Source organism: Phaethon aethereus (genome assembly GCF_964289735.1).
Source record: "Phaethon aethereus genome assembly, chromosome: 12".
In the NCBI taxonomy this organism is placed as follows: Eukaryota; Metazoa; Chordata; class Aves; order Phaethontiformes; family Phaethontidae; genus Phaethon; species Phaethon aethereus.
Genome location: NC_138588.1, coordinates 1,366,068 through 1,385,609, shown reverse-complemented (window position 1 = coordinate 1,385,609; position 19,542 = coordinate 1,366,068). Strand labels below are relative to the sequence as shown.

Below are 19,542 nucleotides of genomic sequence, written 5' to 3'. Positions count from 1 at the left end.
CCGAGCGTTTCACACAGGTGTGGAGCCGTGCTATTCAGAAAAGGTGTTGGACACCTTGTTGAGGGAGATGGATGAGAAATTCATGACTGCCACGTCGAGGCATCCTCTCCCGGGTGACACTGGGCTAGACGGACCCGTGGTCTGAGGGGTGTGACTGATGGCAGAGCCATGACCCCTGAGGCTCTCTAGTTGCTGGTCCCACCCGCATAGAAGGATATTTTTCTTTTCATGAGTGGATAGGATGGGGGTGCCTGGGGAGAATAAAACATCAGCTGAGCACGAAGCGGGAGCCTGTACAGTGTGGAGACAGGAGCATTGTCAGATGAAAGGCAGGAGTTACAGCAGCTCAGCTGGTAACGCATGGGGGGGTCAAAACCTGTAATTTTAAAGCATTTCCAGGGTCAGACCTCTGCTCACCCAGCAATGGCTGTTGCTCCTTGCTTTCCTTTGCTGCTGCGTCTGGATTTGACAGGCAGAGAGCTCTGGAGGGAGCCTGGAGGGCTCAGCCTGGTGCGGGGCGAGCGGGAGGCAGCCCGCGGGGAGCGCTCGGCTGGCGGCTCCAGCGCCGGAGGTCGCCACGTCGGGTTTGCCTAACGCTGCGCAGGAGGTACAGGAACATGTGATGCAGAGATTACTGCTAGGGAATATTATCAAGCTTTTTGATAATCGTACGGGTGTATAATTTGTTTTGTGTATAATTACCTCTATCAAGGTATAATTGATGCACTTTTGAGTGACAATACAACGGCTCGTTAAATATATTATGGGACAAATAAGTCTTTTGAAAAATAGCTTTCTTTTGAAAGCTGACCAAGATTTATATTAATATTTATAAGCACTGGAACATAATTGTTTATTCAACAGTTTTATTTCATTAAAAAAGAAAACTAATATAACTGTTGCACTGATATATGCTAACCTGATTTGTATAGTTTCATAAAAATACCGTCTGTGAAAATGAATCACTTCAGAGATAATTGCTGATAATTGCAAAGCTTATTTACCTTGTGTACTCACGTGACTGGAAAGGAATCTGGCTCTGTGTGCAAGACATGATTTAAGAGTCTGTAAAATTTACATGAATCATTATAACTTTTTTCTTTGTTGTTTAACTTTTGAATTTGGCAAGTCCTTTTGTCCTCTTCAGGTGAAATTATTCATAGGAAAACTACATTAAAAAATATAACACCATATTCTACATTACCATAATCCCTCTGGATCCTGCAGCGCTTTGCATGGACCCTTTGTCTGGCGCATACTTCACATACTAAACGAGTGAATGTTTGATCTTGAAGCAGCACAGGCCAGCCAGATTTCTTGCTCAGTTGGAGACAGGCCTTCAGAAAGCTACTCAGTGTACTGAATTCTATTCACATAAAGAAAAAAACTCTGTGTCAAATTGTTACATGTAAATAATACAGGATATTTATTTGTTGGAACATGCTGTTTCGTTGTGTGTCTGCGCACAGTCCAGAGCAAATCCCAAACAAAACTATTACCTTTGTGACCAAATCCCAGAGAACATCGCTCATCTGCTCTTCAGGCACGGAGATTTTACTGCGCTGATGAACCATGCAGATACAGCCGATTTTTAGGTCTATCTAAAGTTCCTTTGGGTTAAGGTAAAAGGTGAATCTGAATATTCCTGAATAACACTTAATCCAAAACACACATCTCTTTTCCCAGGAGAGTATAATGTACAACGTGGATTTAAATAAGCTGGAATGACAGTATGAATGTGGTTGCAGTGGGAGTTAGGACGATCTTCTGGAGCAACTCCCCGGGCGAGGCAGCCAGCCGCATCCATGCGGCAGAGGCACCAGTCTGTTGGCTCTGGCCTGCGAATCGTTAGCTTGTTTGTTAACGCCTCTTCCTCCTGTGATGATACTAAATTGTGCTCTCATCCATCCTGCGTGTACCATTTTCTAGGTGAATATCAATATGCTGGGTTTAATTTATTAAGTCCTGAGCAGACCGGGATCGACGAGAAGCGAGAGGAGGAGTTTTTGCTGGGAGAAGTGCAGCTCCAAGTGCTTTTATCTGTTAGTTCCCAGGGCTTTGGGAATTCAGCCTGTTTTTTAGGGTGCCAGCCCCATCTTACCAGTTTTAGGGTGCAAGGTGAGGAGGGTCGTGGCTCACAAGGCGCTCCACGACGCTGGGATTGCACGCAGGGCTATGGTTCTGCTCCTGGGCAGGTCAGTTCAATTTTGACCGTTTGTACCTTTGATGTGTGTTATGAGAACATTAAGAAACTCGTCTGTTTGAATGCATTTTAACACACTGTTTAAGAAGTGAAGGTTGGGCCAAGACAGTGGCTTGTTCTGAGAGTGGTCACAGTAAAAAAGACAAGACAACTTGTCAGGACTTCTTTGCATTTCATTTTTTTCTTTTTTTTTTCCCCCTTAAGGGGGAAACTAGCAACGTAGTTAAATTGCACTAAAATAAGAATTGACTCGAGTCAGTGTTTTAAGCGAGACTGAGCTCAAGCTCTCAAGCTACTGGAGGCCTTCAGAGCTGCTAACCAGGGTTAAACCCCAAGTTACCTCATCCTTTACCCCCGTTTCCCCATTTGAATTAGAAGTTCATTTCCTGGTCAGGAAGTAGGTCTTTCAAAGGACTTGTTTGGCCAGGCGTTTTATGTGTGTCTTAACTTCACATTTTAGGCTTTGTTTTCCACCATTAAACATTTCCTACAGGCTAGGAATTAACTAATTTACCTCCAGGCAGGTAGCAGCCCAGCTACAGGGAACTTGCTGGATTGTACCTCTCTTCCCAAGCCCTAACCTTTATTTACACTAAGCAGATAAACAGGCAAATACAAGACAAGACACAGCCCAGGCAGCCTTCCAGGGAAACGCTCCCATGGCCTAGCCTGAAGCCCGGGCCTTGAGCTGCCACAACATCGAACCATAGAATCATTAAGGTTGGAAAAGACCTCTAAGATCATCAAGTCCAACTGACATCTTGCTCTCCATCCCTGCTCGAGCCTATGGCGAGCTGGCTGGGGGAGAAGCGGCCCTGGGGTGGGAAGGCGGGGTGCGGAGGGGCGGCTTCCCTCCGCCTGTGGGGCACCCAGCGCCCTCGGTATGGCGGCTTCAGCCATTTCCCTGAGGCAGGGCCTAGCGCCGTCCTCCAGGCCCAGCTCTGGGCCCACCCAGGCGGGAGCACACCCGGCGCGGCCCCGGCGCTCGCCACAGGCCGCAGCGAGGCCCGGGGCTCCTGGCCCCTCCCTCTGGGCCTTGGGCCCGCGGTGCCGGGTCCGCCGGGCCCAGCAGGGGGCGCCCGCGCTCCGGGCCGTCCCCGTTGACATCGCCATGGCAACGCTTGCGGCCACGCCCTGAGGGGGGCGGGGTGCGCGTGTGAGTGGACGGACGGCGTCGCTTGTACGTAGCCGCGCGCTGCGCGGTGACGCTCGCGGGGTCGCGCTCGCTGATTGGTTAGATTTGAATCACAGCGAGCGCGCGGGCCGCCGGTGGCAAGGCAGCGCGGAGCCCGGGCAGCAGCGTCCGCCTCGATCGCGACACTCAGCCCCGCCCGCCGCGGCCCCCAGCGACATGAAGGCAGCGTAAGTATCCCCCTACCCGGCCGCGGGGCCCGGCCCGGCCTGGCCCGCCCTCACGTCTCCCTCTTTCTCCCAGTAGGGCCAAGACGCCGCGGAGGCCGGCGCTGAAGAAACCGTCCAACCCCAGCCTGAAGGATCCCGTGGGGGTGAGCGCAGGGCCGCCGGGCCCGGCCGAAGCGAGGGCCCGTGCCCCCCGCCGGGGAGGGGACCCCCGGGGGCTCGGGCTGCTGCCGCCCTTCGGGGCTGCTCTGAGGGACGACGGACCGGGTGTGTGTCCCCTTTCCCCAGGTGTACTGCAGGGTGCGGCCGCTCAGCCGCTCGGACCAGGAGTGCTGCATCGAGGTGATCAACGAGACCACGGTGCAGATCCACCCCCCCGACGGATACAGGATATTCCGCAACGGGGAGTACCGGGAGGTAACGGCCTGGGGGTCGGCGGGGAGATCCGTGCGTGTGCCCTCCCCCTTGGAGCTGTGCACGAAGGGGCTGCTCTCCAGCCTGGAATTGGGCATCCTTTCCGCTACTGTCGATGTTGTCCGCTGGCTTGTGGGGTTTCCTGCAATGAGCAAATCAGCAGCGCTTGTGTAGGTGGTGCTTTTAAGAAAAGGGAGTTTTCAAAACCGGAAAACTACCTACAGTGCAAAGGCAGAATTTCCTTAGCCGTCAAATATGTTCTCTGTATATGAAAACACCACTTCTGCAGGGTAGAGGAGGGAGGTAAAAGAAGCAAAAGCAAAGCTGGCAAATATTTAGACTGCTCGCAGGACTCATTCATGTAATGGAAAGTAACCAGGTCTAAGCTAAACCAGACACAAATGAATTAACGACTGATGTATCCCAAACGCGGGCAAAAAGCAATGTTTCCCTATTTATAGAAGGGGGGGGGGAAGCGCAAAGCTCTAGGTTATGTATACAAACTGGTGAACTGTCATGAAGTGTGAAAAAGTAGGTAGCAGGTCACAGAGCGGTTCGTATTGTTATCTGATCAATACAAATGTTTTCTAGAAAAGGAGGGTTTAAGTCATGCATGCAGAATAAGGAGCCAGAGTATTGTAGCACCGAATATGTTTTGGTAGTGAAGCAGTTAACTGCAGGTTCCCAACACAGTGCTGTAAATCAAAATGAGACAAGGTCATGGTGTTTCTAAGAAGAAAAGAAAATGAATGTTAGTTGGGATGTAGAATACTTTGTTTCTGATTTCAGTATGGGCAATTCTTAAAGGAATATACGAAGTGATCTTCAAAGGCTTAAATTAAATAGGCAAAGACTAATTAAAAGTTTGATAAACAAACCTTTGCTAAAAAAAAAAAATTTCAAATATTTACATAAGTAGGTGTTTTGATTTAAAAATTACCAGTTTCATCAAAAAAAAAAAGCATATTAAAAAACCTGTGACTGGAAAGTGAGGCTAGACTGGAAAAAAAAAAGACACAAGCTTAAAACAAAATGATTAAATCCTAGAACAACTCGACTTCAGCCATTGTGGCTGTTCCTGTGCTCAGTGCTTGTGTAGATGATGGTTGGCACTCAAATAGAAACTTGAGCTTGAAGCTGTAAATTGTGAGCTTCGCTAGTTGCTGGGAGGTCAGGCTTTGTGATGATTCTGGTTATTTCTGGACTTCAGCTCTGTGAAAATGAGACAGTTGCTGTTCTTCATTACGCACATCTTGTTCTTAGAATAGTTACATTGGAGCAACTGACCATGTTCAAACACTGGTATGATCCTAAAGTAGGATTCTTATCATTCAGGTAAGCTGATGGAAAGCTGTTCTGAGGTATGAAACAATGAAGCATTTTGAAGCAGCAGACTTCTGGACAGGGAAACTTAAGGTTTAGGATGTTGTATCTTCTTTCCTCCAGACACAGTATTCGTTTAAAGAAGTGTTTGGCACCCTCGTTGTTCAGAAGGAGCTCTTTGATGTGGTGGCTAAACCTCTAGTGGAAGATCTCATTCGTGGGAAAAATGGTAAGCAAGTACTTGTTCTTTACCACTTTTCTGTATGTTTACCACACACTTTCTTATATTGCTATGATTTCATATGCCTCAAGGTTTCTTAGCTTGTCTGGGTAAAAACACGTATACCTTGTTTGCAATGATAATAGCTCCCCTATACAATATCTTTGGAAGCTCTTCTTGCCTTTCATTACTTCTAAATCTACTTACCTTTGTTATGGTGTGCATGTTACTTGTGCCAGTGTCTAGTCTTTTTTGTACACCATTAACTGGAGAAGCTTTTCTACTACAGAAAAGGATGACTGATCCACCTAAAGAATGACTACAGAAATAAATCAGTTTGTAGGGCTTGATCTCCTGGCCATGGTTTGATATCACGGTGTTGGTCCTTGCAGTATCTGCTTATATCAGACTACTCAGTAACAGAAAGTCAGGCCTCTACACCTGGGACTTAGTGGCTTCCTGCCATTTTGGCTTCCAGATGCACTCTCCCCAGAGAGGATGTTAGGTACTGTCAATTGTAGTTGAAGCAGCTATCAATGAGAGATGCAAACATTAGTGATGACAGTGGCTTTTGATGGGCTGGAATAGTTTCCTATTAACTGTTCAAGAAGAGTCATAGTTTTTTCCAAATACATTTGACCCAAGAAAGACAGGCCGTGTCATTGTAACAACTTTCTTTTGAGACAGCAAGCATGGTTATGTAACTTTCCTGTCCCTCCTAGGTCTGCTTTTTACATATGGTGTGACAGGCAGCGGGAAAACACATACCATGACAGGATCTCCTGGTGATGGAGGACTTCTCCCACGCTGTTTGGATATGATCTTCAACAGCATAGGACCATTCCAGGCCAAGCGATTTGTGAGTAGTTTTGCACTGAATTTTCTGCGCTGTCGCTTGTAACAGCCTAAAAACCCCAGGAAAAAAGGTTCTGTTCCAAGTGTTCATATCTTGTCTAGTCATGTGACTGGAATTGTTAAAAAAGAAAACCAACCGAAAAGTTCCCACCCTCTTGAGATTTGAAGAGCAGGGCCAAGGAGGCAGGTGTAGTAGCTAGGACAGACGTTTCATGAAGATGTATGGTCTGTCTATCCTTATCATTGTTGCTCATTCTTTAATTAACTTTTTTAAAACTGAAAGGGGAAGCTTTCTGAGTTGTAGAATGAAATCCAGCCGCAAGATACAAAAGCCATGTGAAACCATATTCTAAAGTAATATAGGAGATGGTGTGAAGCTTTTCATGTGGTCAAACATCTCTGGAGTTTTGATATCTATGTATATTTGAAATAATATTGGAAGTCTTTTCCTTGGTAGCATGCTAGCTTGGGAGCTTTTATGAAATATTGTTATCTTGGAAATATCTGTTTTCTGTCAGATCTACTTGGCATTAGCCAGCAGATAAAGCGTTAGTGAGGGACGTGGTATTTGTTCATTGCCAGACAGCTTGATCAAATAACTTATGTTGCTGGACAACGCCTTATCTTCTACAGGGCTTGTCATTATATTGTCTAAACATACTATACTCACTGCTCAGGTTTTTAAGCTTGATGACAAGAATGGTGTGGATGTTCAGTGTGAAGTAGACGCTCTACTAGAGCGCCAGAAAAGAGATGCCATGCCTGTTCCAAAAACTCCATCTGGCAAGTAAGTAACTATTGTAACATGCAGAATGAATTTAGTTAATATAAATGTTACTCTGTTGTTGTTGTTTTAACTTACCTTGGTATCTTTATCCTTCCCTTGACAAATGGAAGAAAGATATTAATGCAAAGTCAGTATATTTCACGTGGTTTGAGCAATTGCATAATTAAATATTTAGATTAGAAAACTTAGAATCAGGCAACCTAAGTCTCTTTTTTTTTTCTTTTTTTTTTTTTTTTTGGTACCTGTTAACCTGTGAGTAAAATGTGTGACTTCGCTGAGCAGGACCACTGCGAAGTTAAACTTTGGGGTATTTTGCACAATAGTGAGGTTGCTGAATGGGGGATAGAAATGCTGACTATCCAGGAATTCTGCAAGGCATTTCTTACCGCAGCTGAGTACAGCGGTGTCAGATGAAAGTTTATCTACTTAAACTTTTCCGAGTGCTTTTTTTAAATGTAATGTGACTGGATGTGTTGTGTTTAGTTGCTGGCGTGAGCACTTCCATACTCAGATTATGCTATCTGTCAGTAGACTTGCTTTTTAATTGTATAGTCACTGTCTGACACGTTAGCTGGCTGTGGATGCTCCGCTACAATCACTTATTGTGTGTTTCAACAGGCGACAAATAGATCCAGAATTTGCTGATATGATCAGTGTTCAAGATCACTGCAAAGTGGAAGAAGTTGATGAAGATAATGTCTACAGTGTCTTTGTCTCCTATATTGAGATCTACAACAACTACATTTATGACCTCTTGGAGGAAGCTCCCTTTGAGCCTATAAAACCAAAGTGAGTTTTAGGAAAACCGGTACTCCTGCTTCAGTTACACTTTTGTGGGAACTACAGTATGTCTTTGCAGCGGTAGTCTTGACAAGTTTGGCTCAATTCATGGGAATCACTTAAAAAAATCACGTGAGAAAGGGGATGGCCAAGGAGTCCATACAGTCATATTTAAGTGTTCCAAGTACTGATGGTTGTTCTGTTGCTCCTAAGACTTGATGTTCCCTTTGTTATTGTAATGGGAGATGAATAAGCAAATATTTAATTTATTAGGGAGTGTGGTATATCCCACTGAGATTCTAAGTCTATTCATGCTATTCTGTGAGTATTGTTGCTAGCAGGTGACTGCATCTTGAAGACTAAGCCATTCCATAGCTGATGCTTTTTCCCTGGAAACAGTGTATTGGGCGAAAGTTGCTATTTTTTGTTGTTGCTTTACAGTTAATGCAAGTTTGCATATTATTTCACTTGATGCCAATCATTTCCATAGAAACAAAAATGAATAGTCTCATAAATGAAATTCTGTGTATTTTTTGGAAAGGTGTGTACTTGGCTGATTTCTAAAATCAGTAAAACTTGAGACCTTCAGAAAAACAGCCTGCAAATTAAACTTGGAATATATCTTTTAAATTCTAAGCCCATTAAAGAAAACCCTACACATATCCATCAGTACATGTGTTAATTAAAGAGTTGGCTGATTTACAAAGATTAACTAGAGCAAAACAAGCCATTGCTCTGAATTATCAAGAGCTGTCTCCAGGGTACTGATTTGCGAAGGGTTTCAATGTTTGTGAATGCTTTTTAAAGAAGAATACAATTATTTGGTTTAGTATTGTGCTTAGGTCCAAAAATCAGCCTATAAAGCATCTTGGATTATTTTTTATCTATGGAAGCTACAGTGTTATGTATAAAGTTATATATAAAAAAAATTTTAGACACAAGCTGAATGACTTAAAATTTTTTTAACCCTGTTTTTTTGGTAGGTGGAACAATTGCAACACTCCTGTGCGAAATGGTGACTTTATGTATGTGCATAAGCATATTATTCCCAATATTGAGAAGTGAAACTTTCTTTTAGTAGAAGCAGAAAATAAATTCAGACTGACCCCCTATCTCTTCTTGCTTTACTAGTGCATATAGAACGCTGTTGAAGCCATCTTGCTTCTATGTGAGCGTATGCATGTAGAAAAACAATAGCTGCCATCCAAACCCATGATTTCCAGTAAGAATTGCTTACTGGAATGTAGCTTCTAAATTAAAGCAGTAGCTGAAGTGTAACTAATCTTGGCTGAATGTGTGTCCGTGTACTCGTACTTCCTCTTCCATCTGCTGTATGGATAATTGACATTCAGTCTGAATTTTGTACTTAAAAGAAAATTTGCATGACACAATGTATTGTTGCGTATAAAAATCCACTCAATTTTTGTGTTTGTTTTTGTTTTGTTTCCTCCCTCTCCTTAAGACCTCCACAATCCAAAATACTTCGTGAGGACCAGAATCACAACATGTATGTCACAGGATGCACAGAAGTCGAGGTGAAAACTACAGAAGAAGCCTTTGAAGTGTTTTGGAGAGGTAAGTCTTAATTCAGGACAGATGTGTAATCTTTTCCACTACCATGCTGAAAACAGAATTGGCTTTGCCAGGTGGCAAGTCTGTTAAATAAAACTGGGTTTTGGAGGGATTGTTTTTGTTCTTCTTCTAAACAGGTCAAAAGAAGAGGCGAATTGCAAACACTCAGCTGAATCGAGAATCTAGTCGCTCTCACAGTGTTTTTATAATAAAGTTGGCTCAGGCACCCCTGGATGCAGACGGAGACAATGTGCTGCAGGTGAATTCTGGGGCAGGCTATAAAAGGAGAACTGTGCAATTGTATGTAGGTTAGAAAAGGGGGTGAACCTTGCAGCATGGCCTACCGAAACAGTTGCCGTGTCGCCGGCACATGCATCTTGCTCATAAGCAATTCCATTTTGAAGAAAATAAAAAATTACTAAATTTTTAGTCTTTGACAGAACTAGTCTCCCTTTTGTAATGAAAGTAGAGCATTAAAATGGAGGGCAAAGCTGCTTATTCCTTTGTTCTTTACCTCTGCTTCTTTTGAGCAAAAACTTAGGAGCTGGAGTCTTTGAATGAGTGCAGTTGTTATATCTATCTTGTGGCCCAAGACAGAAGGGATCTGCTAAACTTATTCACACAAAAAAAAAAAAGCTAGTGGTGCACAGCTTTTTGCATTAAGGGCTGTAAAAACATCCTCAGTCTTTATTTAAAGGCACAATGCATTCTTTTTAAGTGTGCGTGCTGGTTTAGGTTTGGGGGCGTGCAGTGTTCCCTCCCACCCCGTTAGAAGGAATATAGAGCTAATCATTAGCCTAACATAATTTGTTTTCTGTAACAGGAGAAAGAACAGATCACTTTAAGCCAGCTATCTTTAGTGGATCTGGCTGGAAGCGAAAGAACTAATAGAACAAAAGCTGAAGGGAACAGGTTGCGAGAAGCAGGTATGTACCCCCTTTAGAGACTCTGGTAATTTTATGTGCTGATATATGCTCATTAGTCTTGTCTCCTAGTAAAGACATCATAGGAAGAATTTAAGTGTTCTGTTACGATGTTCAGTTGTCTAATTTGATGACCTTAAATCCTCCAGTTTGGAAACTGGAAGTTTAGTAGCACTTATTCTGATGCTCCCGGTGGATTGGAGCAGTTATCTGTAACAAATATAACTTAAGTCCAGGCAATTTATTCTTAAGTAAACTGCTAAATAATTTGGGAACATGATCCAAATGGCTGCTTACGGATTTTTTTTTTTTTTCCCAGGTAATATTAATCAGTCACTAATGACACTAAGAACATGTATTGAAATTCTTCGGGAAAACCAGATGTATGGAACAAATAAGGTATGCAACCCATTGTCTAATTATATTTTGATTTGATGAAGGTCTCGTGTAATGAAAGCTTACTAGATCTTTCATGTACTTTATTTTAAGATGGTTCCGTACAGAGATTCCAAGCTGACTCATCTCTTCAAGAACTATTTTGATGGTGAAGGAAAAGTGCGTATGATTGTGTGCGTTAATCCTAAAGCTGAGGACTACGAGGAGAGCTTGGTAACTTCGTTACGGATCTCATCTCATTCCTTCCTATGCTTTTTTCATGTTTATCACTGAATTACTGTACTTGTGTAGTAGGTGACAGGAACGATTTTTTTGTTGCTTGGATGCTAGTAATCGAATGTAGTACTATAAGGCAAATGTGCCCTCCAAGTCTTATTTTTCCTTTTAAAAATAACAACTGCTACTTGCTTGTAAAATAGGGGAAGTTTCTCTTGTTTACAGAAGTCCAAATACTCCACTGTATTTGAGTGCTTAATTCCTCCTATGACAGTACTTGGAAAAACTTGAGCTATTTGCACAGTCGGTTTCATGGGTCCTTGGGGGCTGAGGTTGGGGAGTGTTACTGGAAAAGTTTCTGGATGCTCTGCTTCAGCATCTCAAGCTATCTAGCTGGGAACTACTGGAGATTATAGCTTGATAATGTCTCCTCTAATGCTTTTATTGACCTAAAAATTCCACTTTCAAACTTACATTGGACTGCTTCTGGTTAGTTTTGTTATTAAGCTTGCTTTTTTTCTGTTGTAGCAAGTCATGCGCTTTGCAGAAATGACCCAGGAAGTCGAAGTTGCAAGACCTGTTGATAGACCACTCTGTGGCTTAACGCCAGGACGGCGCTTTAGGAATCAGGCCTTCAGAGAGGAGCTCTCACGGAAACTGGAGTTGCGGGGTGGCCCAATAAATGGAGGTAAGCACTAGAATGCTAGCTGATTACAGCAGGTTTTTTCTGCTAGAAGTTGAAGGCTATTTTAAAACAAGTTACTTGAGCCTTGAAAGGGCAAAAGGAACTTAACTGTCAGTTGTGAACCTTCTCTGCAATAAGTACTGCTCTTGTCATACTGCAGTGCTACTTGTAGTATAAACCCAGTTACTGTGTAACTCTCAAAGTAATTCTTTGTTATTGGTGATGAGTTGAATTCATGGTCCCATTATTGTGGCTCCTGAAAGGAAATTGTGCCGAGGATGATACTTTGTTGGTTGTCTGCTTAGGGCCCACTTTAGAAATCAAGTGTTGCCTGGAGGTATTAATAAAGTGATGAATCAAGAATGTCACATTTAATCTTTTCTCAACATTGTTACCTTCTAGTTCTCATTAATTATTCTAAGTTCTGTCTGCTTCATGATACTGTGGAATGAATGATCTGTGGCTGTGCATTTTCACATGGAATTTTTCTGTTCTTAGCTTGCTGACAGACTTTCTTGGCTTTAAATCTTACAGAAACAGAAGAGCAATCTGTTTCAGAAATGTTTTTGCAGAACTTTCCTCCATTGCCTTCATGTGAGCTATTGGATGTTAATGATGATCAAGCACTTCCAAAGCTTATTGAAGTCCTGGAAAAACGCCATAAACTACGACAAATGTTGTCGGAGGAGTTTGCCAAAAACGGTAAGGATGTGAACATCAAGTGTGGAGCTAGATTTTTGGCGCCCTTATTACTTACTACTCAAGGGATCTCTTCTGTACTAACGTGAAATAAGTGTCTTGTCTAAATTGATCTTTAAAAACATTTTTTGAGGTAATGAAATAGCTGGTAGCATTAAATTGGTAGGAGGGAAAACAACTGCTCTTGATATTATGGAGATATGGTGAAAAGATAAAATACATTGATTCTCTTGCAGTGCTTGCATTTAAAACAATGCTGCAAGAATTTGACTCCAGTGTTGTATCCAAGGAAAACTATATTCAGGGAAAACTGTCTGAAAAAGAGAAAACAATAGCAGGACAGAAAATGGAGCTAGAACGCCTGGAGAAGAAAATTAAAACTTTGGAATACAAGGTCAGTTTTTTCATTGTCTAAAGCTAAGTGCAAAATGCATTTTCTATGTATTGTTTGGCAAGCTTCTTGACATCAGAAGTTGCTTGCAAGATGGATATTAGAAACAAGATTAAAAGAATTTTGTGGGGAACTTTACTGAACACTTAGCTTTTTGGCTTTCTTATAAGTTACCCATCTTAAAGTATTAAGAAGCACCTCAACTCATAAGAAAGTTGTAAAATCTCTGAAACTTTTCGGAATGTAGCCTATTTATCTGGCTATATTTGTACAAGAGCTAGTATATTCTAGTATATGTTAACAGTTAAATATAACTAGCAATTCTGGGCTTAGATGGTTGCACTTCTGAGAAGCATAGCCAAGTCTGTCCTCTCTTCCTCCAGATTGAGATTTTGGAGAAAACTGCGACAATTTATGAAGAAGACAAACGTAATCTTCAGCAAGAACTAGAAAGCAAGAGCCAGAAACTGCAACGTCAGGCTTCTGACAAGCGTAGGTTGGAGGCACGATTGCAAGGCATGGTGGCAGAAACAACCATGAAATGGGAGAAGGAGTGTGTAAGTACACTGCCATATCTATTAGAAATGTGTAATGGATCAATGCTGGGAGGAACTGGGATCAATGCTGGGAGGAACTGGGTGGCTTGTTTTTGTGATTTTTTTTTTTTTTTTTTTTATGTAGTAGCAGCATTACTAATGGGGTTGTGTTTGGCTTTTAATTATGGACTTGAACAGACATTTTGAACTGGTCTCATACCACATTTGTAAAAGTTAATAAATTCCTCAAGGGCTTTTGATGCAGTTGGAGCAGTTCTTTTAAGCAGTGTCACTTCATTTCAATATCTTGAATTTGTTCTCTTGGGTTTCTGGCACCCTAACTAAGGAGTGATTCTGTTGGTTGTCAGTAGAAGCCTAATGTCAAGGTTTCCCCTTTATCCTCGTGTAGACTCTTGCTCAGCTATGCGGTTGACAAGCAATAAGGAAAGGAAGTTTGAGGGATTAACTTTTGCTACTGCTGGACTCTTTACTACTTCAGCATCATCGATAGAACTGTAGTTAGACATGCTCTCGTTCATCATAATTTAGGAAGCAAAATGATTATGGCATTAAACATGGTACTGTCTTATTATCTGGAAAGTCTTTCTTTAGCTTGTTATGTCATCATTTCCAATAGCTTGTATCTCAGTGGGGAAGTTCTTAATTCCATGTGGAATATGCAATTCCCTTTGAACTTTCAGCACAATTACTTGTGCTTTTGTGTAAGGTACATCATGCTTTTCCTCACATGTCTTTTTGTAGGAGCGTCGTGTAGCTGCAAAGCAGCTGGAAATGCAGAATAAACTTTGGGTCAAAGATGAAAAACTGAAGCAACTGAAGGCCATTGTTACTGAACCAAAAAATGAAAAGCCAGAGAGGCCTTCACGGGAGAGAGACCGAGAGAAGCCCGTTCAGAGATCAGTGTCTCCTTCACCGGTACCTGTAAGTTGCCTTTGAAACTCTTCTTGATATAGGGAAAAGTGTTTATAAGAATAAACTAAAGTGGAGGCCACGTCTCTTTAGTGGCTAGGAAATAGTTCCCAAGCACAGAAAACTTGCTTTGAATTCCTCATCTCCTGTTGTATTTATCAGTGCTCTTTATTTGTGCTCCTACCTTCTAATGCTGCTAGTATTGGAACAGTACCTGATTCTTAATGCTGTCACTGCAATGCAATACGTGTCCAAAACTAAGCTTGAATAGCTGAATTGGCACCCTGCACATCGTCAGTATGCTTTGTTTTATTGCCTTGTAAGTTGAGAGTTCTGTATGTTCACTAACTTCTTTCCCATTCTCTCTAGCCTTCTAGTAACTTTATTACTCAGGTCCCTAACAGCCAGCGGCTCGTGAGCAACCCGCAGGTGCACAGACGTTCTAATTCTTGTAGCAGCATTTCTGTGGCATCCTGTGTTATGGAATGGGAGCAGAAAACCCCTTCGCACAAGCATACCACTGGCACTGCTAATGCAAGGAGTAGACAACAAGAACCAGAACAAAGTAGAGGCAATAACACCTCAGACAGAAGGCGAGGGATGTGCTGGACTGGAGTCATTGAGGTTCCCAGGCGTAGAGATGAGCTAGAAATAGAAGAGGATCAATGCTGCAGGGTTAGTGCTGCTCCTGTCAAAAGCTGAATGTAGTGTTGCTTAGTCTGGCTCAAAAGCTCATTACAACTGCTCTCTTAGATTGAGCACACCTAATACAGGTTGGAGTTTTTTCCCCTAAATGTACTTCTCGTAGGACAGTACTGTTTCATAGTTGAGTCTCACTCACTGCTCATTCTGTTTGACTTCTTAACTTCGATGTTTAAAAACTCCTTCTTAAAAGCAGCGTGTGTTTCTTGCTAGTGCATAAAGCTTTTCTAAGGAACTCTGAACTAGCTAGACCTTATCTCTAGCTATGAATGTCCTTGTGTTTTAACTTGTGTCTGTCTCCTCAAATCTATCTTGCAGCCTGCAATTTACCATAGTCTGTTTGGGCAGCTTAAAAGGTGGCCTTATGAGCCATATCTGCAAATGTCTACTGGAAATAGTGCTTGGCCAAACATCTCACTTGTGTGACTGTTAACTTTAACTCTCTTAGAATACTCTTCCCTAATTTTCACATCTGCATTAAAACTGGGGGCTTTGCTTACAGGTGGGAGACTTTTTTTTCATTAAACTGATGCGTGCAAATGCTTGTATTGGTGGTGACTCTATCACATTATAGCACTGTCACAGTGGCTCAGGTAAATCAAAGAGAATTGTACAACCCCAGCCTCTTGAGAGAGCTTCTCAAGAGGAGGAAAGCTTTATCATGGTATGATTCATTTTCGATAGTGTTTTCAAAATTTCTGTCACTTGCTGGTGCTCTGAAGTAAGGGACACGCTTTTAAGCAAATGCTATTCCAATTAACTAATACACAAACCACTGCCAGCAGATTAAGGGATGTGGTCTCTGCCACAGTAAAATGTGACCAGTACTAGCGTGTCCTCTCCTTAGAACATAACTTCTAAGGCACCTTGGCAGAATTTTTTCAGAAAGTCATCAATAGAAATAAGTAGTTGCCCACTAAAAGGAGGGCGGAAGTATTGAAATTCTTCATTGTTTTTCTTTGAATGGAAGATTTTTGCTGAAACTTTATACATTTGATTTTTAACAGCTGCATTAGACTTGTAAGAGGTTTATCTGTAAAGGCTGCAGCCAATCTCATGTCTAATGGTCAAAGAAATCCTAATTGATGCTCATCACCTGAAAACACAGTGGATCCAGTTTGCATTCATAGGTTTGAGTTATGTAACCTCACCATGATTCAGAGGTCTCTGAAATTAGTATGTAAATGGACCAGAGGATCTGCAAATACTCTTTCAAAAGCCCATTCAAAGATCTTGAAGACACACAGGTTTTTAAACAAGTTTCCAGATTTTTTTTCTGATTTCCCTGAGCAACTGACAACTATGTTCATACATTTTTATTTTATGAACATGAACTTCAATCACCGCCTCTTATGGGTTTCCAACAGCTGAGTTGAGAAGCGATAGCACTGGACAGCTTCCTCTGCTCTGTTTACACAGAAGTGATATGAGGTCTTGCATCCTTTAGAGATGTTGGAAATCCATACTTGGTCTGCTTGCTTTGCTACCTCAAAAATACATTTTGATCCGTGGAAACATAAATTTCTCTTTCTGGTTGGTTAATATGTTTGTAGCAATCCCTTTTGATTTGGAAACTCGCGAGGAGCATTAACAAACATAAAGATGTCCTCCTTGAGGAAACTACTAGGTATGGAATGCAACAGATTAAGTAACTTAACTAAAATTTACAAAAACTAGGAATTGGCACAGAAATAATCCATTAGTAATTTTATGCAATACTCTTGGTAATGGTGCCTTTCAGGATGGACTCTGAAAGCACTTTAGGAATGAAGCTTTGATCTTCATACAAACACATCTTAACCAGACCTGCAAAGTTCACTTCTGCTAATGATAGCTTCCGAGAGATTTACTGTGTGCTGATTTCTTCTGATTCTCTTCCACTCTGATCAGAATGCACCTCCAGTTCGCCTCAGACACAGACGGTCACGCTCAGCTGGGGAGAGATGGGTAGATCATAAGCCACCTTCTAATCTGCCCACTGAAACGGTCATGCAGCCGCATGTCCCTCATGCCATCACAGTAGCGGCTGCAAGTGAAAAGGCACTAGCTAAGTGTGACAAGTATATGCTGACGCACCAGGAGCTAGCCTCTGATGGGGAGATTGAAACAAAACTAATTAAGGTAAAACAAACGTCGTCTTCATAAACTTGTGATAACCCTGTCAAAACCTACTTCTGGCAATGTATTTGTGCTATGTGCTTACTGGCTTGCAACAGGGTACGTTTGACTTGATCTGCGAAGAGATTTGATTTGAAAGTTTTGTGCAGTTGGATTCAAGGGAGATTTTAGAGTCTGAAAATACTTGGACTTTGTCATTACTTCATATAAACTATTACAAGCTTGTTTATCTTGGTCACCATTTTCCTTGAAAGGAATTAAGTTTGGTTTTTTCCTCTAGTAAAATGTAAAAAGGCAATAATCCATTTGTAGTGAAAGTTTTAGAATTGTGGCTGCAGTTAATCTTGTGGAGTCAGTCTTGTTGGAGTGGTGTTATTTGATTTCCACTAGTGGTATGAGTAAGCTTGCTGCAGTGATGGATGCTCAAATGCTTCAGGACAGAATTTCTAGTAGTCAACTGACAAACAAATTGGTGAGACAGCCTCAGCTTTGAATGCTTGCAATGTTTGCGTCTCAAAACGCTGACTGTACTCACCTAAGGCAAATTGAGAGTTCTTTGTAATTTGCAGCAAGAAACTTGGTTCATTTTCCCTATAGCCTTCCAATATTGCCTTTTTTTCTTTGAGTTCTAAAAGGGCCCTCTCTCCTGTAAGGTAACCTTGTAGGTTCCAGTGATGTCAGCTATGCAAGGCTTTGCTTTTAGAAACAACATACCTGTTGTTCCATGCTGTGGAATGGAACTATTAAGCCTGTGACATGATTTCTGTAGTATTGCTTAGTTGTTGTTATCATACAGAAATCTTTGGCATCGTAGTGACTGCTCTATGGGTACCTTGCATGATCATCAGGGTAGGTGGTGGTTACTCTTTATTGTCCTGTGTATAATAAGAGAAGATATATAATGGGGGAGAGTGTATTTGGGCACATATGCTTGCTGGCTACTAACCTGCGAGGAAATGACGGTTGTAAGTGTGTAAGCTTTCATGTGAAAACCGGTGCGGTAGCTATCGTACTGACCTAGTGACTGTACCCTGGTAACTGCTTTTGGTTTCCAGGGTGATGTTTTCAAAACCAGAGGTGGTGGACAGGCTGTGCAGTTCACAGAGATAGAGACTCTGAAGCAAGAATCTCCAACTGGGTGAGTTGTCATCTTAGTTTTAGGTTCTGACACTGCTGGAGATATGTAACTCCAGTAGTGCACATGGCCAAGTGATTGAACAGAACTTGTTGCATCTAACTTGAAATAAAGAAACTTGGAGAGGCTTATAGATACTGTAGCTGCTTTTAAGGCTGGTCTGCTTCTGAGAGCAAAGTATTTATTTAGAAAGTATAAAATGTATTCTCTTGTGTATGAGAATATGCCAAAATAGGTAACACTTGTAACTTTTTTTTTTCATATGCTCCTCTCAGTCGAAAGCGAAGATCATCCCCTTCCAATCCTGACCCACCTGAGGATGCTGCAGACTCTGAATGGACAGATGTAGAAACCAGAGTAAGCTAAAAAGGAAAGAGGGGGTCATCTTGCGCTTATTTGGATGAGAATGTAGGGCAATACTGATAGCTGGGTGGGGAGTTAGCAGTAGGGACTGATTTTCTGTCTTCTCAGTGTTCTGTGGCGGTGGAGATGAGGGCAGGATCAGCTCTTGGACCTGGATATCAGCATCACGCTCAGCCCAAGTAAGTGCAGCTCTCCTTTGCAGCTGGGGTATCGCATTCTTTCTCCTGGTAACATCTGAAGTGAGAACTTTTTTCTTCCCCTTCTTGACCTTGCTGCCCCTTCCCCCGTTAGGTTTAGGGTGCATACCTCCTTAATCCTGTAAGATAAGCAGGCTTATTCAGTGTTGGAAACTGGTGACAGGATAGATCTGTAGGAGACTCTAAGCAGAATTATTAACTTGTCTTCTGGGTAAAACTCTGGCATTCAGTGCAGTGAGCAGAATGTCAAGTTTGATCTTGCACCATCTTGACTGTAAAAAGCTGGGAACTGTAGGATGCCTGGCAGGTCCAGAGTGGCACAGGCTTAGGGATGGCAGTGACAAAGTACTAAGCTCTAGCCCTCTTCTGCCCCCATAGCCTTTATCAGATGCTGATGTATTAAAATATATTAATTGTTTATATCTTTAAATAAATTTAAATTAGATAAGGTCACAAATATCTTAGTATTCATTTCAGTATGGCTTAGGGAGGAGGAAACTGAGGCAACTGTGGGACGTACCTAACAGCATAATTGAACGTAGCTCATATTCCAGTGGCTGCCTGCTGGGTGATTGTCAAGGCACCTGCCAAGGAAGCATGAGCTCCAGTCATGCTAGAAGACACTTTCCTCTTTTTTAAATGTGCAGATGGCAGTCTGAATTCTTCAGGGCTGTCTTACTGTCCTTTGACGTGGTGGGATCAGTGGCCATTGCACACATAAATGCAAGTTCACCAATT

The 19,542-nt window shown here is 42.2% G+C and overlaps 1 protein-coding gene across 1 annotated transcript; it reads left to right on the top strand.

The window, feature by feature from the left end:
* Nucleotides 1-6,886: 6,886 nt before the first annotated feature.
* On the top strand, nucleotides 6,887-18,790 carry KIF23 (kinesin family member 23; the record flags this gene model as incomplete). The annotated part of the gene is made up of 16 exons (XM_082004900.1): nucleotides 6,887-7,161; nucleotides 7,780-7,950; nucleotides 9,404-9,516; nucleotides 9,651-9,772; nucleotides 10,337-10,439; nucleotides 10,756-10,835; nucleotides 10,926-11,045; nucleotides 11,577-11,736; nucleotides 12,274-12,435; nucleotides 12,669-12,826; nucleotides 13,207-13,380; nucleotides 14,122-14,301; nucleotides 14,659-14,964; nucleotides 18,165-18,247; nucleotides 18,520-18,601; nucleotides 18,716-18,790. The coding sequence occupies exons 1-16, from the start codon at nucleotides 6,977-6,979 to the stop codon at nucleotides 18,788-18,790; spliced, it is 2,274 nt and encodes a 757-aa protein (XP_081861026.1). The 5' UTR covers nucleotides 6,887-6,976.
* Between the last annotated feature and the right edge of the window lie 752 nt (nucleotides 18,791-19,542).